Below are 24,843 nucleotides of genomic sequence, written 5' to 3' on the forward strand. Positions count from 1 at the left end.
TATTACTCTGTTATCATACAAGAAACATTTTTGGATAGTTTTGTATGAAAGCTATGTACCAATGATTGCTCGAAAGTGGTATTTTTTTGATTGATTTTCTCGTGTGTACTAGGTGGTAAAATACCTTCTGGCTTTGGAATCCATTTAAGGCAGATCTCAACTCAAATTTATGAGATAAAAGTAAATGTAGACAAGAAACTGCTGTCAATGTCCCAGGGCATAGTTTATCAGGTGATTATCTGGCACTGTCAGTGCTCATCACAGCTAAATAGATAAACTCACAACAAGCATATGTATAAAGCCGTGAATGTGATATTTACCAATCACTCATTGCAGGTGAATCTCTTGTCCTAAATTGCAGTGAGTGATTCACTGCATATGAATTGACTGGTGAATATACCGACTGAATAAACACTATATTGACAAAAGTTTTAGGACACCTTTTCAATCTACACTGCCAGTGCACCAGACACACTACTAAATTGCCAAAAGTACTGGGATGCCCCTCCAAATCATTGGATTCAGGTGTTCCAATCACCTCCACAGCCACGGGTGTATAAAATCAAGCACCTAGGCATGCAGACTGCTTCTACAAACATTTGTGAAAGAATGGGTCACTCTCAGGAGCTCAGTGAATTCAAGTGTGGTACCGTGATAGGTTGTCACCTGTGCAATAAGTCCATTTGTGAAATTGCCTTGCTACTAAATATTCCACAGTCAACTGTTATTGGTATTATAACAAAGTGGAAGCAAATTGGAACAGCAGCAACTCAGCCACAAAGTGGTAGGCCACATAAAACGACAGAGTGGGGTCAGTGTATGCTGAAGCACACAGTGCACAGAAGTCGACAACTGTCTGCAGAATCAATAAAGACCTCCAAACTCCGGGTGGCCTTCAGATTAGCACAACAGTGCATAGAGATCTTTATTGAATGGGTTTTCATGGCAAAGCAGCTGCATCCAAGCCTTACATCACCAAGTGCAATGCAAAGCGTCGGATGTAGTGGTGTAAAGCACACTGCCACTGGACTATAGAGCAGTGGAGACATGTTCTCTGGAATAACGAATCACACTTCTGTCTGGCAATCCAATGGACGTGTCTGGGATTGGAGGTTGCCAGGAGAACAGTACTTGCCTCACTGCATTGTGCCAAGTGTAAAGTTTGGTGGAGGGGAAATTAAGGTGTCAGCATACCAAGACATTTTGGACAGTTTCATGCTCCTAACTTTGTGGAAACCATTTGAAGATGGCCCCTTCCTGTTCCAACATGACTGCGCACTAGTGCACAAAGCAAGGTCCATAAAGACATGGATGAGTGAGTTTGGGGTGGAGGAATTGGATTGGCCTGTACACAATCCTGACCTCATCAGGAATCCTTGCTTGATCTCACAAATGAGCTTCTGGAAGAATGGTCAAACATTCCCATAGAAACACTACTAAACCTTGTGGACCGCCTTCCCAGAAGAGTTGAAGCTGTTATAGATGCAAAGGGTGGGTCAACTCAATATAGAACCCTACGGACAAAGACTGGGATGGCATGTGCATGTAAAAGGCAGGGTTCCCAATACTTTTGTCAATATATAGTGTATATTCCACAAAAACTTTAATAAACTTACTTGCAGGCTGCAACAACTTGATTCTTCACTATGGCATAAAAAAATTAGGCAAGAGGGACCAAGAGTTTTAAGTATCTAAACAAAGCATAGGAAAAATTTCCAACACCAACCGACTGCTCGAAGTCTTGCTATTGCTTTCCATCTGAAGAACTTACCTGTCACATCTTTGCTCAGGTCACCTTCTCCTTTGCACTTTAAAAAAAGGTCCTTTTTGTCTTTGTGCAGCAAATAGGACTTCTATACATAGATGCGCAAGAAGATTTAGGCACACTGAGAGAGTGCAAAGTTTTCTCTGAATGGTGCCCATGCTGGGCAGTGTCCCCTGGGTTCACTATGCAGCAGGGCAGCCACTCAGCAAGGGACCCAGAAGTTAGCAGCAATCTCTGTTTTAAGGGGAGGAAGAGAGGAACAAGGAATGCAAAGTCACACACCAACAGTAAGGCAGCCGATACATTATTCTCTAGGTTGATGGAGGAATCACACCCACTGTACAATTATGTTATGATAGCAGGGAATTTTTCCCACCAACAGAACACACTCATCAGTGCTGCCACTTATAGGCTGTGGCACTGATTGATTGGGAAAAACTCGATAGGCTGGTTGTACAGGCGTTTATCAATAGATCAACTTCTGTACAACTTCTGCTACCTGCTGAATTGGCCAAATTTCAATTCATGTACGGTAAGCCTTTTGCATTGTTTTTTTCTTTGATATGATGCTTGGGGGCTGTGCAAGGGGGAAGGGGATGTCAAGGGAATCTACTATAAAAAGGTACAGGAGCTGTATAGTTCACTATCTTTACTTGCAACTTTTTCTTTTAGCAAACAATAGAAAATGTAACTTATTCAACTGCTCTAATAAAGGTCTTACCATCTCATTTAAGGACATTCTGCGTTGAATAGGAGTCACTTTCCGATTTGGTAATGACGTTCTGTAACAAGATATTTTAAGAAATTGACAGAGCTCAAGAAAACAAAAAATTACTTGCTTCTGTTCTTTCACTACATCTTCTCAGCTATCATAAAGGGAAATGAATTTCAGAAACTGCACTACATTCAGATTTTTTTCCCCCCAAATTCATAGGTTTATTAAAAAAAAAAAAAAAAAAAAAAAAGTAAGTGTTTAAGTAAAAGTAAAAGAAATAAAAATCAGACTTCAAATGAATAAACAAGGCACATCAGCTATTTTGTCTAGTAACAAAACCATGGGCAGCGTAGACCACATATCTAGCTACCAAGAACGTTGTTAACTTCCATTTTGTGAAAAACAGCAATGAGTCTATTGGCATCAAACAGACCCTGGCTGACTTGCAGCGAGGTAAAAGAATCAGTAAGAACCAGGAAACAGAGTCTGCATATTTAATGAACAAATGGGCTGCTCCCACATACAGATGAAAATTACAAGCTATACACAAACAAGATTTTAAAATTCCTACAGTGGACATTTTGGAGTTTTGCTTCCTGAAAAACGTTTGGCGATTATGATAGACTCCTTATTGAACACAACTTATTTCAGATGGACTGCATCACAAAGAAATTGAGAAATCTGAAACTTTTAATGACTGTATTGTAATTAATCACATAAGGTTTCCAACATGCTGTATGACAAATAGGGCTAAAGTGTTTTTGCTGCCGATTTTCATTTGTACCCAGTGTCTGGATACAGCATAGCCAACAGGTATTGCAATTTGAAAAAAACAGAAGATTTCTATAAAATGGTACACAATAGGATAAAAGATAAGTTCACATTTTGACAAATTTAAATGAACATTTTTTTTGCTTAAAAAAATGTGCATTTATTATTTTTGTTGCAGGAGCCTGAAAAGCATTGCCATGTAGGTTTCCTGCAGACCTGTCAGTATATCTGCTTGCCCATATGGGCAAGCAGATATACTGATGGGAAGAATCAATGAACTACCGCATCGCTTTGGTAGTTCATTGAGAACTACAAGCTGTCGGCTGCTAAGGCTGTCGGAACTTGTAGTTCATTCATTCACTGAACTCCGTGAATGAATGACGTGTAGGTGGAGCCCCGAACGGCTATGCCATTTTTAAAAAGTGACAGCTAGTACTAGGAGCTTCTAGAAATAAAGAGTGTTCCTTACAAGACTGCCAATTCAAAATATAGAACAAAAGAAAAAACCCACCACAAACAAATTCAGCCACCACAAATAGGGAGAGGCACGTATTCAATTTTTGTTATTGGGTTTAGATACACTTTAATAGAAAAGATGAGGACAGGGAACAGTAAAATATAAATGAAACTGCACTTTAATAAAACTGTACCTTATGTATGCTTACCTGCCCCTTGGTGTAAATAATGTGGCATCCATGAAACTTGTAAAGGAATCATTGGGAGCTTTCTCTATGATTTCTGAATCTTTGTCAGACAGATCTGTAATTAAAATAAACATTTAAATACGCATAGAAGTGCAATTAAATTATTTGCATAATTAATGTTAAATGTGCATATATGCATTATAGTTAGTCTCACAACAGAGCCTGCAGGGCAAAAAGGGTCAAGAGAATTTTTCTTTTTCCATTCTTTTCTGAAACTATCACCATCTTGTACCATGCATGATTTTAATATCATAGGTAGCAACTGAGAAGATATTACAGTGTTATGTTATCAGCACCAACAGCTGATGCATGCAGAACATGTATTGATTGGTAGGGAAAGACAGAAGAAAAGAAAAACAAAGACAAAATTATCTCTCAGAGTGTAAGCTCCAAGGAGCAGGGCCCTCCTAACCATCTTGTATTGAACTGTATTGTCTTCCTTTATATTGTAAAGCGCTGAGCAAACTGTTGGCTCTATATAAATCCTGTATAATAATAATAATTATTGATGAATAGACACAAGTACATTATGCTATGCTTTATAGCTTATATAAATCACTGTGGTCCTACCACTTACTGTACGCAATAGTACAGTACATAAATTACACCTAGCAGGACCACTGAATCCTCCAACATCAACATTTACATTGTCAGCAAAGCATTAGAAGCCCTCAATAGCCTAAATAAAGCTGCTTCTGACCCTCCAAAAGCAAAATATGGTGGGCCACCCACACCAATGTTTCAGAATTTGTCAAGTAGATGAAACCTCGTATCACTGCAAAACTAAACAACATGAAGCTGTGTAAGTGTCAAAATATAGGACTGGACTTCATCTGGCCAAGTGATTGTGAACAATAGAATGGGCATCAAGGAGATGTGCTAAGGTATGTTTATCTAGACCTTAACCCCTTAGTTGGCAGCAATGTATAGCATACGACAGCACAAAACCTCTTCCAGGTAGCCTGAATAAAGGAATAGCTTTCTCAGCTGTTCTATGATCTCTGGCTGCTCTGAACCTTCCCCCACTCTAGAAAGTCCCCACAGCTCCTCCAATCCCATAGCACACCACCCCCACTGCAAACACAAAATTGGCTTACAGAAAATGTACTATTTGAGGGGTCTTAAAATCTGAAAGTGAAGAGAAAATAAATAAACACACTGTCTGGCCACCTACATTTAAAAGTGGAGTGCAGGGCCTGTCAGCAAAACGGTTAAGTATATATAAATTGCATACACTATACAGTGAAGACACGTTTCTGAGCGAAAAGTCATTTAGCAGAAATACCATATATGTATACCATCATGCATCATCAAAATGCTTACCTGGAAGAGAGACTGGGTACTGACTAAAAACACTGCTCCTTAAAGCTTCTTCTGCTGCAGGATCAAAGGAAAATGGAGCTAGTGGTGGCTGGAGTTCAAGAACCTAGTTAGATATAAAGATAAAAGTTAATCAAATCATCCAAGAGTGCCCAAACTGCTTGTTAGACAACAGTCAGCCTGCAGCACCACCTCACAATTTTGATGAATTTAGGAGCCATTCAGTTCAGTATGTGCTCTTAAACTTGGAATCTGCTGGCTAACCCAGTATAACTTCCCCCCCCAAGTATGCCTCAGTTGGATTTAGGGGGGGGGATAAACTTCAACCTTTTCTGCTATTCCCCACCTATTCCCAATCAAGGATTATGCTTAATCAGTAGTCTCTCTACTCGGCTACCTGACTGGCCTTTTTCAAGCCTAACCTTAGAATACCCAACCTGCTAAACAGGACATGCTAACCTGGAATATGACCTTCAAGCAGTGGGGTCTGCATTTTGCAGACCAGAGAGTATTGTGTTTGCTAACCATGGACGGCTTTTCCTGTCCACAGCCATGGTACAGCCCAGGTGTGACCCTGTCTCTATTAGTTCACTTTGTGAATAAGCTGTGCAAGCCGAGAACTGGAAGCTACCTCATAACTAGATCTATTAGACAGCATTCACAATCCCTACTTTCCACCAATTTACTGCCAACTGTGTTAATGCTCAGTGATTGAGTGCAGACATCTGTTGGGCAGAGTTTTGCATGCTTCACACGCTTTCCTACCATCATTTATCATTGAAGAACTGTGTTCTCTCAGTTACAAGAGACATATGGAATGCTCCTTAGTTTACATATATGTGGATTGGATGTGGTTTGAACCGCATCCAATCCACATGACATGCAAAAGAACATTGCTTCCTATGTTGCCTGTTCACAGATTTCCGATGTACTGGTGGTGCGGATTCAGTGCGGTTTGAAAAAGTCATGTACAACTTCTGAACAGTACCTTCAGGTTCATGTGCGGATTACAGGTTATTGACTTCTATGGGAACCGTTTCTAAACTGCATATGTGTGAACAGGATAAGATCCTGCCCTATTCCTGTCCTGAACTTGATGTAAACCTGACATGAACCGCTAAACAATTACTGTATCAATCAGCTGTGAAACCTGAGCTTCAAATCCACACCACATGTGTGAATCCGCTCTCAGAATCCTTATCTGATCTGCAAGTGGCAACAGAAGCCCTCCAAGTCCTCAGCCACCGAGGCTCTGTCTGATACAAAGTCCCTCAAGTGCTTAGAAACTAAAAGGCATACATGTGGAGGATCATTTTATTGCTATAGTTGGACAGAGCAATATTTACAAACACATGCATGTGTGTTTATTTGTGGCATATCCAATTTGTATTTAAAAAAAAAAAAAAACTAAATACATAAAATGCTTGGTTTAAGAACCCAAAATTAAAATATTTAATTTTAACCTCTTCAGTCCCACAGCATCACCTTCCCAGTTACACACTTCCTAAAAGATGCCTTCTTGGTCACAATGCGGAAGCACTGTACCTTGTGAAAACATTCTCTATAGCAAGATAAGAAGCTCTGGGGCAGACTATCTCAATATTAAAAATAATATAAATACTTACTGGGTTCAGTCCTCTGAAGAGGCTAAAAGGCGACATCCCAAGAATCCTCTTCCATTTTTTCTCCCAGTCCTTCTGTTTTTCCAAAATGGACTTATTAATAGAAACAAGATCTTCTCTCTTTATTTTGTGTCTAGAACAGTGAAGATCATGTTAACAATGTAAAACATACAAGATACACCTAATGGACAAACCCATTATAGGTTAAATTGTGTCTGCTCCGTATCTGTCCGTAACGATTTCTCTCATTTCGCCCCGGTCATCAGAAAGCATTTCTATTCTAGGGAGATTTTGTGACAAATGGAGCAAATTTAATCTCCATCTGTGTATCAATCCCCCACACCATTCTCCACATATTTTACATACATCAACCAAGTATGTACTAGGTAACCCTCACTTTTATGCAAAATTGAAAGCCATCTCTCAGTACCCTCTATCAGCTAACAGAAATATCAACACTGAGAAACTAGTCAGTTACTCTTAAGTACAAAAATATCAGCTCTCTATTACACCACAAACAATGGTCAATACATATTTAAAAGCCATTAAAATACAAAAAAACACTATCCTGCTGATTTATCTATATAAAAAAAATGTCCAGCGATAAACACTGCTCTCCAATAAAATGAATATTCCACCAACATACTGAACTATATCCTTTATCAAAATTAAAGCATCAGGCTTGCTGTAATAGTAGATTATACAAGGGTATATATGGATTGTCACCAACATAGTGGTCATTAAGGGTGGACATAAGAAAAAGGGTCCATATTTATAAGGCCTGGTTCACAATATTTTATATACAAAACATGAACCATTCAGGAAAATTTGTATTTTAATAGTTCTAAAATGTGTGTTTTGACCATTGTCTGTAGAATAAAAATAGTTCGGATATTTTTGTACATAAAAGTTGGACTAGTTACTCAAGTTGGAAAACTTTGAAAGCTAATAGAGGGGAGAATTAAAATGTAGTATGTATAGGAGTAGATCCAAATGGGATTCATTAATGTGTTAATGAGTTAGCAACCACATTTATTCCACTCAACCTATGCAAAAAATTACAAATCCTTGCAATTTCAAAAATAAAAAACTGACATGAATTCAACACAGCAAACAGTGCTAAGGAATTCTCAGCCAATAAAACCATGCAAAATTGTCAGCTATACCAGCCCTGAAAAGTGGTATTAATTGATCAGTAAATGTAACTGTTTAGGAGGTAGGAGACATTGACACACCAACTCCATTAATTCTGTGGATTTTGTAGATTTTTATTTTTCTCACCTAGTGTGTCTTAGCCTTGTAAGCATTTCAGTTTCAAACTTGACCTTTGCTTCAAGATACTGACAGTCCACTTGATGTTTCTGACCACCACTGCAACTCTGTTCTAATTTGATTACTTTCAGGGCTTCATTTAGAAGCTGAACAATGGTTACAAGGTTCACTTTTCCAGCTTCATACACATTTTCTATTTGCAACTGTAACAGAACATTAAAAAGGTTAAAAATTACAATGTTGCCAGCTAAAAAAAATAAGTTTGATTACTATCAAACAGGTGTTCAAGATTAAGTGCCAATGTGACTGCCATATCACATATGTGCAGGTGCAGCTGGACAGCTCTGGTTTTAGTGGGAATTGAAAAGCAGTCATTCATTGGTTCAGGTCAGGATTTGAAAACTGGCCTGAAATTGTGTTCACAAACTCATGATGTGCGATTCTAAAGCAGTTCCCATTGTCAATGAGCCTGTGATCCACACCTGAATCGGATTGCACTGCTCAGAAGTCAGACAGGATTCCTTTTCAATCTACACTGCCAGTGCACCAGACATACACTACTAAAATTGCCAAAAGTACTGGGACGCCCCTCCAAATCATTGGATTCAGGTGTTTCAATCACCTCCATGACAACGGGTGTATAAAATCAAGCACCTAGGCATGCAGACTGCTTCTACAAACATTTGTGAAATTAGAATGGGTAGCTCTCAGAAACTCCGTGAGTTCAAGTGTGGTACCATGATAGGTTGCCATCTGTGCAATAAGTTCATCCATGAAATTTCCTTGCTATTAAATATTCCACGGTCAACTCTTAGTGGTATTATAACAAAGTGGAAGCAACTGGGAACAGCAGCAACTGAGCCACAAAGTGGTAGACTATGTAAATTGACAAAAGCGGGGTCAGTGCATTCTGAAGCGCACAGTGTGCGGAAGTCACCAACTGTCAATAGGTAAAGACCTCCAAACTACGTGTGGCCTTCAGAATGGCACAACAGTGTGTAGAACTTCATGGAATGAGTTTCCATGGCTGAGCAGCTGCATCCAAACCTTACATCACCAAGTGCAATACAAAGTGTTGGATGCAGTGGTGTCAAGCACACTGCCACTGGACTCTAGAGCAGTGTAGATGTGTTCTCTGGAGTGACAAATCACGCTTCTCTGTCTGGCAATTTGAGGGACATGTCTGGGTTTGGTGGTTGCCAGGAGAATGGTACTTGCCTGACTGCATTGTGCCAAGTGTAAAGTTTGGTGGAGGGGGGATTATGGTGTGGGGTTGTCTTTCAGGGGTTGGGCTTGGCCCCTTAGTTTCAGTGAAGGGAACTCTTAAGGTGACAGCATACCAAGACATTTTGGACAATTTCATGCTCCCAATTTTGTGAGAACAGTTTGGGGATGGCCCCTTCCTGTTCTAACACAACTGTGCACCAGTGCACAAAGCAAGGTCCATAAAGACATGGATGAGCAAATTTGGGATGGAGGAACGTGACTGGTCTGCACAGAGTTATGACCTCAACCCAATAGGACCCCTTCAGGATGAATTAGAGTGGAGACTGAACCAGACCTTCTTGTCTGACATCAGTGCCTGACCTCACAAACGTACTTCTGGAAGAATGGTCAAACATTCCCATAGACACATTCCTAAACCTTACGGACAGCCTTCCCAGAAGAGTTGAAGGTGTTATAGCTGCAAAGGGTGGGCCAACTCAATATTGAACCCTACAGACTAAGACTGGGATGCCATTAAAGTTCATGTGCATGTAAAAGCAGGCGTCCCAATACTTTTGGCAATATAGTGTATGTGAACAGGCACCATAGGAAGCAAAGTTATTTCACATGTCATGCGGATTGATTGCACTTCAAACCGCATCCAATCCACATGTATGTGAACCGATACTAAAACAAATTTTCATGGACCTGACAACATTCACACCTGCATTTTTCCTGAAGGAGCGGTTAACCATTTTCACTTGCATTACCCTTCTCCCTATAGAAGGTAATACCATGCACTCTCACCAAAACAAAAAAAGGCATTAACGTAGGAGTTTTGCACTTGTTTTATCTATGACATATTAGTTGTCTTGAATGACACATATGGGATCTCACAAGTCAAAGCCATTTTTAATTATCTGCATGAATGTTAAAGTAGAATTCCTGACTTTTTTTTTTTTTTTTACAGTTTTGGAAAGAGGTGAATAGTCAAATAGTTTTATAGAGAATAGTTTTGGCAAAGTAAAAAGTAATTTTTTTTGGTTGTTTTTAACATAGTAAAACTTAATTGAGTTAGCAGGGTGCCTGGCAGTAGAAAAAAAAACGTTAATGCACAAAAACAGCAAGAACAGCCAGACTCTGAACAAAGACATGGAGAGACATGCCAAACTGATTTTTTGGGCTTTTGGGCCGCAATTGACAATATGTCTCGTGTCCCTCAGTGGTTTTAGGATTTGGATTAAAGAGGACCCCCCCCCCCTCCCCAGTTGGTTGGGATTTTTTGTCTTTAAGTGCAAAGGACTACAATTCCTTACAAAGTGTAGTCTAATGCCTAATCCACACAGAGAAGGAAAAAAAAAAAAAAAAAAAAAAAAGAATAAGACGAAAAAAAAAAAAAAAAAAGACACAGCTTTCAGAGCAATCATACAATAATATGATCGTTCATACAAAGCTTTCGAGAGCTGATCATGTCAGTTCATGCTAAAATTAGCCATAGGGAAGAGTGCAAAATTTCTCTTGTATGATAACAGAATTAACGATTTTCACTTAATCAGTACAGTAGTTAGCAAAAAAAATAAAAAATTGAGACCAAGACCACACATGCTCAGAAACTAAATACATAATACAATATATTACATCATCATGGGAGTTGTATTCAGCCTTACAAGAATTTTCTATAGTAAACTATTCATTTTTGATATAAGACTAGCAAGAAAAAAAAAAAAAAAAAAAAAAGATAATTCGCCTGATAGTCTAATTGTGTGTGCATGAGGCTTTAGATGTAAAATCGGCCTTGAAGATTGCTTCTGTTAAATCTAAATTATGATTCGGCACTTATATTGATGGCAAGCTTGCAAAATATTTGGTTTTTATGATTAGTCATAATTAATATTAATATGTGTAAGTGGTCTATTGACAAATGGTAGTATTAGTATTCTTCAATTAAACTGAGACTGAAAAAAGATATGAATAAGTTAAGCTGAGACAGTAAAAGAAGGTTGAGTAAACTATATTTAGGCATAAAGTATCTGGTAGTTATGTCAAGGTTATTAGTAGTGACTTACTATTACATTATGTATTTTAATAGTATCTGTGTGTATTTAGTATACGTCTCTAACATTGATACATATATAGTTTAGTGATTATACATTGATATGTTCTTAAGCTATATTATTCTTTAAATATATATAGCTGAGGGTTACGTCATTAGCTTATAATATTATTTACATCAGCATTCATATGTTCCTGTCCATCAAACATCATATGTATAGCATCCCTTCCTTATATGAAATGGCTTTGCTAAGCAGTAATAATTTCCATAGAAAGTATTAAGATCACTAACTATGACGTACATTTGCCTCTTAAAAGACCATGAGACATCGGACAAGAGAGACTCTCTCACACACACTTACACGCTACATGACTCTTGCATACACACGTCTGAGAAGCTGCAACAGGTGCATACTGTGATCACTTCCGGCTACAATATAGTCACGTCCGGTTCTTCCCAAGGAGACATGAGAAGGACAAGTAGAGATTGAGACGGACAAGGATATGGAGTATCGCACATGGCAAGGACAGCCATGACAGATAATGGTGACTTTGTTTTAAACGTTTGCTTGTCATTTTTACAGTAGTTTTATCTACATGGAACTGTTCATAATACGCTTTACATTGTTATTTTACACCATTGTGTGATAGAATAAAATCACACTTCATTTTTTATTTCAATGGCTCTTTCATTCATAATCGCCTCAAGACACTAGAAGTATTATATGTGTCTAAAATCCAACAGCTTCCTTGGAGTATGATGTGTCTCTTCACTCAGTGAATCTTTCCACAGAAGAGTGAGGAACTTTGGAGGAGATACTTACCCTATGCATTTCTTTTTCAATTCTGCTCACCAATGCACTGGGAATGTTTAGAGAAATGTTCGATCCATCCAAACAGTACTGATCAACATCTCCAACGACAACTGAATCCACAACTTCCACTTCTTTTTCCATAGTTTTTAGGTTTCCCATAATGTTCTCCCACAATTGTCGCACCTTAGGCATTTGGAGAAAAAAAAAATGGTTTACAAAAAAGTCATAGCTACAACACAATTGTAACCAATGAGGCCTTACAAATCAATTTAGATTTGCTAATTTTTTTGCAGCTCAAAACAGAACAGAAATTAGTATACAGTCAACAGGACATTCACATACTTTAATCACATGCAAAACAAACTTTCTTCAAGCATAGATGTGCGTGTTCACATACCTCCTTTATATTATCTTCCCTATTTTCAGCATTAGTTTTTTCATTCTTTGTTGCTCTGAAAAATCATGAAGTAGGATAAGTATTGAGGCTAGTAGCCCAGAAATTTTACAGCAAGTACAAATGAAAACCACAAAAATGCCCATGAGAAGACAAACTGACATTTTACCAGCAAATGACTATAAAAACAAATAAAACATACCGTTCTATTAATCTAAAAATGTTACAAAATATGCTCTTGGTGACCTGTATAGCATCTCTCAGTAAAACTAAAATGGTTTTGTGGTGTATTATTGGTTAAGCTTGCTGCGTTGCAGTAAATTATGCATATTGGTATATTCCTTTGCCAGTAATGCTGAATGGCACCTCAACGCACACTTCTCACCGGCATGCGTTCTCACTCAATGGACTCCAAGAAAAGGATTGCATGGTAAACAAAACAGCTATTTTTATTTCCTGTTCATTGAAAAAAATAAGACTTTTCTCACAGCCTGAGCCAAAGTCAACAAGGAAAAGAAACGGCTATTGAAGAAATAGAGCAGGACAGAAGAACTGAAGAATGATGTCCTGGTAGAGAAAATATAGACTGCCCTAAGATAGAAAAATACCTTAGGCTTCAACTATGGCCTGATCCCATTACAGGCCTAAGAATAGAATTTTTTTTTTTTTAAAGGGAAAGGCCAACATACCAGACTTCTTGCAAGGGTGGCAACTGGAAGCGTGGCAGGGAAGAATTAGAGAAGAAGTACCTCCAAGGAGTCCAAACAGCAGTTCCTGAAAATGCATAGAACCAATTCAATCCCACAGAATCACAAAAGACAGAGGGGTAAAGTAGATGGGAACTCCACGCACAAGGTCTTAAGCAAGGGATGGAAGAGTCCAGAATAGTACTGAGAACAAGGCTCTCATTTAAACCTATCTGCAAAAAGGGAAAACAACCCTAGGGTGAAGGTCCATAATAAACCTTACTGGGATATCATTCCTATCCTCAAGCATCATAATATTGACAGGATATAGAGATGCCTCCAATTCCCTAATCCAACAATCTGTTAGAGCCCACAGAGCAAGAGTCAGGAGTGTTATCAGGTCAGTAAAAGTACATTTGCATGCCTCGTTCCTAAGCAAGCAAGATGATCCAAAAATCCTGTCTCACAGGTCTGCAAAGCAAATCAGGAAAAAAAAAAGCTTTAAAAAAAAGGATAAGTTCCCCTTTGGTAACATGTTACCAAAGACAACCTGCCCGTGGCCCGTCCCCCGATCCCACCTTGTGACAGTGGGCAGGGGACCTTCTCCCCACACCCGCTATCACAATTCAAACAACGCATGGCCTTGCGGGACTCCGCCCACTTATCCGCATCAGTCATTCACATTTTCCTGTGAAAGAATTACAACTACCATCCTCCATTGCAGCTTGGAGTTCTCAAAAAAATGTGAGGGTGCTCTCACAGTTCATTGAATCTACTCACACTTCCACAACAGTCTGACCTTACATGGGGTACAGGCAGACAGCTAACAGAGTTTGCAGTATCCTGGCATTGCTCCCACGATCTGCTGATCGCGAGTGCATTGCTTTACAGGCTGCAGTGAGGATGATAAAAGGTCAAGATCCAGGCATATACATCCCAAACAGTCACCAGAGCATCCACTAATACCACTAGAGCAGGGGTGTCAAACTAGCGGCCCTCCAGCTGTTGCGGAACTACAAGTCCCATCATGCTTCTGCCTGTAGGAGTCATGCTTGTAACGGTCAGCCTTGGAATGCCTCACGGTTAGTTCTGCAACAGCTGGAGAGCCACCAGTTTGACATTCCTACACTAGAGGATTCCTGTACCTGGAAACAAGACGTTTTGCATACAGTTGAATCAAGGGGATCCACAGCTGGCTTTCTCCACCTGCAAAACCGTGCCTGAAATGCACTTTGGTATATATGGACCTCTCCCCCATGTCCAGACATAACCAATTGGGGAAGCCTCCCTACGAAGTGTCCACACCAGACATGCATACCGCAAATGGGACTAGAATGTGAAGTTCTGCCCAGGTCAGAATCCAAACTCTTGTTACAAGATCTTATCCTACTGAACGGTTTAGCATCATAGTGGTGTCTCAGATTCAGCAGGATTCAGATCAGGTGACCTGAAAAGAGGATTATCCACCAATGTAAAAGAAATATCTACTGAAACTCCAAAAAGTAGACAAGGTCGTGGAAGAAACATTCTAGTCTAAGCTGACTACAGGTGAAGAAAAGATTCCAAAATAAAAAAACAGAGACACTTATGCAAATGAGGCCTATGTCACAAAGCAGACCATTAGAAATATCATATTATACAGAATTTCAGATAGTGAATTTCATATATGAGGCCTCAGAATACCTAGCTCAGGGGTCCTCAAACTGCGTCCTGACAAAAGTTATTTACACGGCACGCTTGGGGGGGGGGGGGGGGGGGAAACACACAACGGCGCTGGCAAATAGCTAGGCCATGAGGACCCAGAGAGCAGCATCCTGGTGAATAATCAACCCATTACTTCAGTGGGGGAGGAAGGGGGAGGACGACGACACACAAGGTACAGCGAGTTACAGTGTCCAGTGCATTTTAAATATTGTATTTTTTTTCCCCCGTTTTTTTTTCAATACACATAAAAGATGTGTGGTGTGCATAGGCATTTGTTCATATTTTTTTCAAACTATAGTCCAGCCCTCCAACAGTGTGAAGGTCAGTGAACTGTCCCCGTTTAAAAAAGTTTGAGGACCCCTGACCTAGTTGAACATCAGCAATTGGAGGTCCTGCTCTCAAATTACCGTATTTTTCGCTCAGTAAGACGCACTTTTTTCCCCCCAAAAAAGGGGGGGAAATGTCAGTGTGTCTTATGGAGCAAATGTAAAGTGGCCGGTCCGGTATTTCTGCTGCCACCATGTCAGAATATCGGGCCGGCCGCTCAGCTCTTCTCTCCTGCAGGACCTTACCTGTTCCTCGCTCCAGCCTTCCCACGGCGGCTTGTGTGACAGCTGGGTGCCCACTGCGCATGCGCGAGAAGCGCTGCGCTTTGTGAATGGTCCAGTGTCTTCTGGGACACATGACAGGTCCCAGAAGGCTCCAGGCCATTCACAAAGCGCTGCGCTTCTCGTGCATGCGCAGTGGGCACCCGGCTGTCACAGAAGCCGCCGCGGGAAGAAGGAAGGACAACTCCGCTGAAGTGGGAGCGGGTATCTGTCAAATTCAGGTACCTGCTCCCCCTCCCTCCCCAAAAGGTCCGCAGTCTCTGGCCACCCCCTGTACTGTGCCCGCAGTCTCTGGCCACCCCCTGTACTGTGCCCGCAGTCTCTGGCCACCCCCTGTACTGTGCCCGCAGTCTCTGGCCACCCCCTGTACTGTGCCCGCAGTCTCTGGCCACCCCCTGTACTGTGCCCGCAGTCTCTGGCCACCCCCTGTACTGTGCCCGCAGTCTCTGGCCACCCCCTGTACTGTGCCCGCAGTCTCTGGCCACCTCCTGTACTGTGCCCGCAGTCTCTGGCCACCTCCTGTACTGTGCCCGCAGTCTCTGGCCACCCCCTGTACTGTGCCCGCAGTCTCTGGCCACCTCCTGTACTGTGCCCGCAGTCTCTGGCCACCTCCTGTACTGTGCCCGCAGTCTCTGGCCACCTCCTGTACTGTGCCCGCAGTCTCTGGCCACCCCCTGTACTGTGCCCGCAGTCTCTGGCCACCTCCTGTACTGTGCCCGCAGTCTCTGGCCACCTCCTGTACTGTGCCCACAGTCTCTGGCCACCTCCTGTACTGTGCCCACAGTCTCTGGCCACCTCCTGTACTGTGCCCGCAGTCTCTGGCCACCTCCTGTACTGTGTCCGCAGTCTCTGGTCACCTCCTGTACTGTGTCCGCAGTCTCTGGTCACCTCCTGTACTGTGTCCGCAGTCTCTGGTCAATTTTCGCACTGTTAGTGGGGCAATGGCATCGACCGATTTTCGCGGTTCCTCCTCATTTCGTTTATCGGTCATCTGGAAAATTCTTTAACAAAAAAGGCCGATTTTCACAATCATTGGTGGGAACATCGGTTTACAGAACGAAGTTTCATTTTTTAGACGAAAAATTGCCCAATAAACAAACCGTCTATGGCCTGCATTAGTCACACGAGCCTATGACGCATAAGACATGACGCATAAGACATTTCAGGGGTTGGGCTTGGCCCCTTAGTTTCAGTGAAGGGAACTCTTAAGGTGACAGCATACCAAGACATTTTGGACAATTTCATGCTCCCAATTTTGTGAGAACAGTTTGGGGATGGCCCCTTCCTGTTCTAACACAACTGTGCACCAGTGCACAAAGCAAGGTCCATAAAGACATGGATGAGCAAATTTGGGATGGAGGAACGTGACTGGTCTGCACAGAGTTATGACCTCAACCCAATAGGACCCCTTCAGGATGAATTAGAGTGGAGACTGAACCAGACCTTCTTGTCTGACATCAGTGCCTGACCTCACAAACGTACTTCTGGAAGAATGGTCAAACATTCCCATAGACACATTCCTAAACCTTACGGACAGCCTTCCCAGAAGAGTTGAAGGTGTTATAGCTGCAAAGGGTGGGCCAACTCAATATTGAACCCTACAGACTAAGACTGGGATGCCATTAAAGTTCATGTGCATGTAAAAGCAGGCGTCCCAATACTTTTGGCAATATAGTGTATGTGAACAGGCACCATAGGAAGCAAAGTTATTTCACATGTCATGCGGATTGATTGCACTTCAAACCGCATCCAATCCACATGTATGTGAACCGATACTAAAACAAATTTTCATGGACCTGACAACATTCACACCTGCATTTTTCCTGAAGGAGCGGTTAACCATTTTCACTTGCATTACCCTTCTCCCTATAGAAGGTAATACCATGCACTCTCACCAAAACAAAAAAAGGCATTAACGTAGGAGTTTTGCACTTGTTTTATCTATGACATATTAGTTGTCTTGAATGACACATATGGGATCTCACAAGTCAAAGCCATTTTTAATTATCTGCATGAATGTTAAAGTAGAATTCCTGACTTTTTTTTTTTTTTTTACAGTTTTGGAAAGAGGTGAATAGTCAAATAGTTTTATAGAGAATAGTTTTGGCAAAGTAAAAAGTAATTTTTTTTGGTTGTTTTTAACATAGTAAAACTTAATTGAGTTAGCAGGGTGCCTGGCAGTAGAAAAAAAAACGTTAATGCACAAAAACAGCAAGAACAGCCAGACTCTGAACAAAGACATGGAGAGACATGCCAAACTGATTTTTTGGGCTTTTGGGCCGCAATTGACAATATGTCTCGTGTCCCTCAGTGGTTTTAGGATTTGGATTAAAGAGGACCCCCCCCCCCTCCCCAGTTGGTTGGGATTTTTTGTCTTTAAGTGCAAAGGACTACAATTCCTTACAAAGTGTAGTCTAATGCCTAATCCACACAGAGAAGGAAAAAAAAAAAAAAAAAAAAAAAAGAATAAGACGAAAAAAAAAAAAAAAAAAGACACAGCTTTCAGAGCAATCATACAATAATATGATCGTTCATACAAAGCTTTCGAGAGCTGATCATGTCAGTTCATGCTAAAATTAGCCATAGGGAAGAGTGCAAAATTTCTCTTGTATGATAACAGAATTAACGATTTTCACTTAATCAGTACAGTAGTTAGCAAAAAAAATAAAAAATTGAGACCAAGACCACACATGCTCAGAAACTAAATACATAATACAATATATTACATCATCATGGGAGTTGTATTCAGCCTTACAAGAATTTTCTATAGTAAACTATTCATTTTTGATATAAGACTAGCAAGAAAAAAAAAAAAAAAAAAAAAAGATAATTCGCCTGATAGTCTAATTGTGTGTGCATGAGGCTTTAGATGTAAAATCGGCCTTGAAGATTGCTTCTGTTAAATCTAAATTATGATTCGGCACTTATATTGATGGCAAGCTTGCAAAATATTTGGTTTTTATGATTAGTCATAATTAATATTAATATGTGTAAGTGGTCTATTGACAAATGGTAGTATTAGTATTCTTCAATTAAACTGAGACTGAAAAAAGATATGAATAAGTTAAGCTGAGACAGTAAAAGAAGGTTGAGTAAACTATATTTAGGCATAAAGTATCTGGTAGTTATGTCAAGGTTATTAGTAGTGACTTACTATTACATTATGTATTTTAATAGTATCTGTGTGTATTTAGTATACGTCTCTAACATTGATACATATATAGTTTAGTGATTATACATTGATATGTTCTTAAGCTATATTATTCTTTAAATATATATAGCTGAGGGTTACGTCATTAGCTTATAATATTATTTACATCAGCATTCATATGTTCCTGTCCATCAAACATCATATGTATAGCATCCCTTCCTTATATGAAATGGCTTTGCTAAGCAGTAATAATTTCCATAGAAAGTATTAAGATCACTAACTATGACGTACATTTGCCTCTTAAAAGACCATGAGACATCGGACAAGAGAGACTCTCTCACACACACTTACACGCTACATGACTCTTGCATACACACGTCTGAGAAGCTGCAACAGGTGCATACTGTGATCACTTCCGGCTACAATATAGTCACGTCCGGTTCTTCCCAAGGAGACATGAGAAGGACAAGTAGAGATTGAGACGGACAAGGATATGGAGTATCGCACATGGCAAGGACAGCCATGACAGATAATGGTGACTTTGTTTTAAACGTTTGCTTGTCATTTTTACAGTAGTTTTATCTACATGGAACTGTTCATAATACGCTTTACATTGTTATTTTACACCATTGTGTGATAGAATAAAATCACACTTCATTTTTTATTTCAATGGCTCTTTCATTCATAATCGCCTCAAGACACTAGAAGTATTATATGTGTCTAAAATCCAACAGCTTCCTTGGAGTATGATGTGTCTCTTCACTCAGTGAATCTTTCCACAGAAGAGTGAGGAACTTTGGAGGAGATACTTACCCTATGCATTTCTTTTTCAATTCTGCTCACCAATGCACTGGGAATGTTTAGAGAAATGTTCGATCCATCCAAACAGTACTGATCAACATCTCCAACGACAACTGAATCCACAACTTCCACTTCTTTTTCCATAGTTTTTAGGTTTCCCATAATGTTCTCCCACAATTGTCGCACCTTAGGCATTTGGAGAAAAAAAAAATGGTTTACAAAAAAGTCATAGCTACAACACAATTGTAACCAATGAGGCCTTACAAATCAATTTAGATTTGCTAATTTTTTTGCAGCTCAAAACAGAACAGAAATTAGTATACAGTCAACAGGACATTCACATACTTTAATCACATGCAAAACAAACTTTCTTCAAGCATAGATGTGCGTGTTCACATACCTCCTTTATATTATCTTCCCTATTTTCAGCATTAGTTTTTTCATTCTTTGTTGCTCTGAAAAATCATGAAGTAGGATAAGTATTGAGGCTAGTAGCCCAGAAATTTTACAGCAAGTACAAATGAAAACCACAAAAATGCCCATGAGAAGACAAACTGACATTTTACCAGCAAATGACTATAAAAACAAATAAAACATACCGTTCTATTAATCTAAAAATGTTACAAAATATGCTCTTGGTGACCTGTATAGCATCTCTCAGTAAAACTAAAATGGTTTTGTGGTGTATTATTGGTTAAGCTTGCTGCGTTGCAGTAAATTATGCATATTGGTATATTCCTTTGCCAGTAATGCTGAATGGCACCTCAACGCACACTTCTCACCGGCATGCGTTCTCACTCAATGGACTCCAAGAAAAGGATTGCATGGTAAACAAAACAGCTATTTTTATTTCCTGTTCATTGAAAAAAATAAGACTTTTCTCACAGCCTGAGCCAAAGTCAACAAGGAAAAGAAACGGCTATTGAAGAAATAGAGCAGGACAGAAGAACTGAAGAATGATGTCCTGGTAGAGAAAATATAGACTGCCCTAAGATAGAAAAATACCTTAGGCTTCAACTATGGCCTGATCCCATTACAGGCCTAAGAATAGAATTTTTTTTTTTTTAAAGGGAAAGGCCAACATACCAGACTTCTTGCAAGGGTGGCAACTGGAAGCGTGGCAGGGAAGAATTAGAGAAGAAGTACCTCCAAGGAGTCCAAACAGCAGTTCCTGAAAATGCATAGAACCAATTCAATCCCACAGAATCACAAAAGACAGAGGGGTAAAGTAGATGGGAACTCCACGCACAAGGTCTTAAGCAAGGGATGGAAGAGTCCAGAATAGTACTGAGAACAAGGCTCTCATTTAAACCTATCTGCAAAAAGGGAAAACAACCCTAGGGTGAAGGTCCATAATAAACCTTACTGGGATATCATTCCTATCCTCAAGCATCATAATATTGACAGGATATAGAGATGCCTCCAATTCCCTAATCCAACAATCTGTTAGAGCCCACAGAGCAAGAGTCAGGAGTGTTATCAGGTCAGTAAAAGTACATTTGCATGCCTCGTTCCTAAGCAAGCAAGATGATCCAAAAATCCTGTCTCACAGGTCTGCAAAGCAAATCAGGAAAAAAAAAAGCTTTAAAAAAAAGGATAAGTTCCCCTTTGGTAACATGTTACCAAAGACAACCTGCCCGTGGCCCGTCCCCCGATCCCACCTTGTGACAGTGGGCAGGGGACCTTCTCCCCACACCCGCTATCACAATTCAAACAACGCATGGCCTTGCGGGACTCCGCCCACTTATCCGCATCAGTCATTCACATTTTCCTGTGAAAGAATTACAACTACCATCCTCCATTGCAGCTTGGAGTTCTCAAAAAAATGTGAGGGTGCTCTCACAGTTCATTGAATCTACTCACACTTCCACAACAGTCTGACCTTACATGGGGTACAGGCAGACAGCTAACAGAGTTTGCAGTATCCTGGCATTGCTCCCACGATCTGCTGATCGCGAGTGCATTGCTTTACAGGCTGCAGTGAGGATGATAAAAGGTCAAGATCCAGGCATATACATCCCAAACAGTCACCAGAGCATCCACTAATACCACTAGAGCAGGGGTGTCAAACTAGCGGCCCTCCAGCTGTTGCGGAACTACAAGTCCCATCATGCTTCTGCCTGTAGGAGTCATGCTTGTAACGGTCAGCCTTGGAATGCCTCACGGTTAGTTCTGCAACAGCTGGAGAGCCACCAGTTTGACATTCCTACACTAGAGGATTCCTGTACCTGGAAACAAGACGTTTTGCATACAGTTGAATCAAGGGGATCCACAGCTGGCTTTCTCCACCTGCAAAACCGTGCCTGAAATGCACTTTGGTATATATGGACCTCTCCCCCATGTCCAGACATAACCAATTGGGGAAGCCTCCCTACGAAGTGTCCACACCAGACATGCATACCGCAAATGGGACTAGAATGTGAAGTTCTGCCCAGGTCAGAATCCAAACTCTTGTTACAAGATCTTATCCTACTGAACGGTTTAGCATCATAGTGGTGTCTCAGATTCAGCAGGATTCAGATCAGGTGACCTGAAAAGAGGATTATCCACCAATGTAAAAGAAATATCTACTGAAACTCCAAAAAGTAGACAAGGTCGTGGAAGAAACATTCTAGTCTAAGCTGACTACAGGTGAAGAAAAGATTCCAAAATAAAAAAACAGAGACACTTATGCAAATGAGGCCTATGTCACAAAGCAGACCATTAGAAATATCATATTATACAGAATTTCAGATAGTGAATTTCATATATGAGGCCTCAGAATACCTAGCTCAGGGGTCCTCAAACTGCGTCCTGACAAAAGTTATTTACACGGCACGCTTGGGGGGGGGGGGGGGGGGAAACACACAACGGCGCTGGCAAATAGCTAGGCCATGAGGACCCAGAGAGCAGCATCCTGGTGAATAATCAACCCATTACTTCAGTGGGGGAGGAAGGGGGAGGACGACGACACACAAGGTACAGCGAGTTACAGTGTCCAGTGCATTTTAAATATTGTATTTTTTTTCCCCCGTTTTTTTTTCAATACACATAAAAGATGTGTGGTGTGCATAGGCATTTGTTCATATTTTTTTCAAACTATAGTCCAGCCCTCCAACAGTGTGAAGGTCAGTGAACTGTCCCCGTTTAAAAAAGTTTGAGGACCCCTGACCTAGTTGAACATCAGCAATTGGAGGTCCTGCTCTCAAATTACCGTATTTTTCGCTCAGTAAGACGCACTTTTTTCCCCCCAAAAAAGGGGGGGAAATGTCAGTGTGTCTTATGGAGCAAATGTAAAGTGGCCGGTCCGGTATTTCTGCTGCCACCATGTCAGAATATCGGGCCGGCCGCTCAGCTCTTCTCTCCTGCAGGACCTTACCTGTTCCTCGCTCCAGCCTTCCCACGGCGGCTTGTGTGACAGCTGGGTGCCCACTGCGCATGCGCGAGAAGCGCTGCGCTTTGTGAATGGTCCAGTGTCTTCTGGGACACATGACAGGTCCCAGAAGGCTCCAGGCCATTCACAAAGCGCTGCGCTTCTCGTGCATGCGCAGTGGGCACCCGGCTGTCACAGAAGCCGCCGCGGGAAGAAGGAAGGACAACTCCGCTGAAGTGGGAGCGGGTATCTGTCAAATTCAGGTACCTGCTCCCCCTCCCTCCCCAAAAGGTCCGCAGTCTCTGGCCACCCCCTGTACTGTGCCCGCAGTCTCTGGCCACCCCCTGTACTGTGCCCGCAGTCTCTGGCCACCCCCTGTACTGTGCCCGCAGTCTCTGGCCACCCCCTGTACTGTGCCCGCAGTCTCTGGCCACCCCCTGTACTGTGCCCGCAGTCTCTGGCCACCCCCTGTACTGTGCCCGCAGTCTCTGGCCACCCCCTGTACTGTGCCCGCAGTCTCTGGCCACCTCCTGTACTGTGCCCGCAGTCTCTGGCCACCTCCTGTACTGTGCCCGCAGTCTCTGGCCACCCCCTGTACTGTGCCCGCAGTCTCTGGCCACCTCCTGTACTGTGCCCGCAGTCTCTGGCCACCTCCTGTACTGTGCCCGCAGTCTCTGGCCACCTCCTGTACTGTGCCCGCAGTCTCTGGCCACCCCCTGTACTGTGCCCGCAGTCTCTGGCCACCTCCTGTACTGTGCCCGCAGTCTCTGGCCACCTCCTGTACTGTGCCCACAGTCTCTGGCCACCTCCTGTACTGTGCCCACAGTCTCTGGCCACCTCCTGTACTGTGCCCGCAGTCTCTGGCCACCTCCTGTACTGTGTCCGCAGTCTCTGGTCACCTCCTGTACTGTGTCCGCAGTCTCTGGTCACCTCCTGTACTGTGTCCGCAGTCTCTGGTCAATTTTCGCACTGTTAGTGGGGCAATGGCATCGACCGATTTTCGCGGTTCCTCCTCATTTCGTTTATCGGTCATCTGGAAAATTCTTTAACAAAAAAGGCCGATTTTCACAATCATTGGTGGGAACATCGGTTTACAGAACGAAGTTTCATTTTTTAGACGAAAAATTGCCCAATAAACAAACCGTCTATGGCCTGCATTAGTCACACGAGCCTATGACGCATAAGACATGAATGAGCCGTGTGTTAATGCAGCTGGCACTGCATGGAGGCAGGCCATTAAGTGTCTGGGGATGCAACAGCTGCTCATCCTAATTTGACAGGCATGAGGATGCACAGCACCAAATATGTCTGTTACTAGAGCTAATTGCTTCTCCTTCGGCAGAAAAAAATAGCTTGCAGAAAACTAAGGCTCCATGCACACTGGGTGTTTTAATAATTCTGGTAACGTTGGCTGTGTATAGTCACGTTAAAAATGTGAGTTCAGCATTTAGCGTTTTTTGCATTAGCGTTTAGCCACATTTTTGATTACCAAAAAAAAAAAAAAAAAAATTTTTTTTGCTCAAAAAAAGTCATAACGCTGGTTAGCCATGATTTACCACAGCGTTTCAGTGTTAGAGCATTTTTACGGCTAAAAAACCTCTCTAGAAACCCACTAGTTCTGGGGTTTTTTCCAAGCCAAGAAACATTAATTACAGTCTATGTGTGCATGGACACATAGGATAACATGCTGGGGAGTTTACTAGCTGTAGATAAAACTGTTAAAAGCCAAAAACGCTGTAAAAACGTCCAGTGTGCATGAGTACTAAGAAGGTGATGGGGAGGAAATGTTCCACAAACAGGGAACTAAAAAAAAAAAAAAAAAAGTTTTGTAGTCAAGAAAAGATTGTCCGTCGGAAATCAGGGGGGAGCACACACAGAAAGGCCCCTGTAACTAGCATGATGGCC

At 41.5% G+C, this 24,843-nt stretch overlaps 1 protein-coding gene and 1 non-coding gene across 2 annotated transcripts in view; both read right to left on the minus strand.

The window, feature by feature from the left end:
- Positions 1 to 24,843, minus strand: part of HAUS6 (HAUS augmin like complex subunit 6) — a 60,950-nt gene that overhangs the window by 18,944 nt on the left and 17,163 nt on the right. Inside the window, exons 7-13 of the mRNA XM_089693960.1 lie at positions 19,987 to 20,041; positions 19,599 to 19,772; positions 8,179 to 8,372; positions 6,901 to 7,030; positions 5,279 to 5,381; positions 3,917 to 4,010; positions 2,487 to 2,547 (exon numbers count right to left, since the gene is read on the minus strand). Of these exons, the coding sequence (XP_089550086.1) occupies positions 2,487 to 2,547; positions 3,917 to 4,010; positions 5,279 to 5,381; positions 6,901 to 7,030; positions 8,179 to 8,372; positions 19,599 to 19,772; positions 19,987 to 20,041 (811 nt within the window). The remainder of the gene's footprint in view (positions 1 to 2,486; positions 2,548 to 3,916; positions 4,011 to 5,278; positions 5,382 to 6,900; positions 7,031 to 8,178; positions 8,373 to 19,598; positions 19,773 to 19,986; positions 20,042 to 24,843) is intronic.
- Positions 7,107 to 7,237, minus strand: LOC149448996 (small Cajal body-specific RNA 8). Its single transcript, XR_016315466.1, has one exon.

The sequence above is a fragment of the Staurois parvus genome, unplaced genomic scaffold (genome assembly GCF_062004578.1).
Source record: "Staurois parvus isolate SC_StPar_1 unplaced genomic scaffold, SC_StPar_1.0 ptg000644l, whole genome shotgun sequence".
Lineage (NCBI taxonomy): Eukaryota > Metazoa > Chordata > Amphibia > Anura > Ranidae > Staurois > Staurois parvus.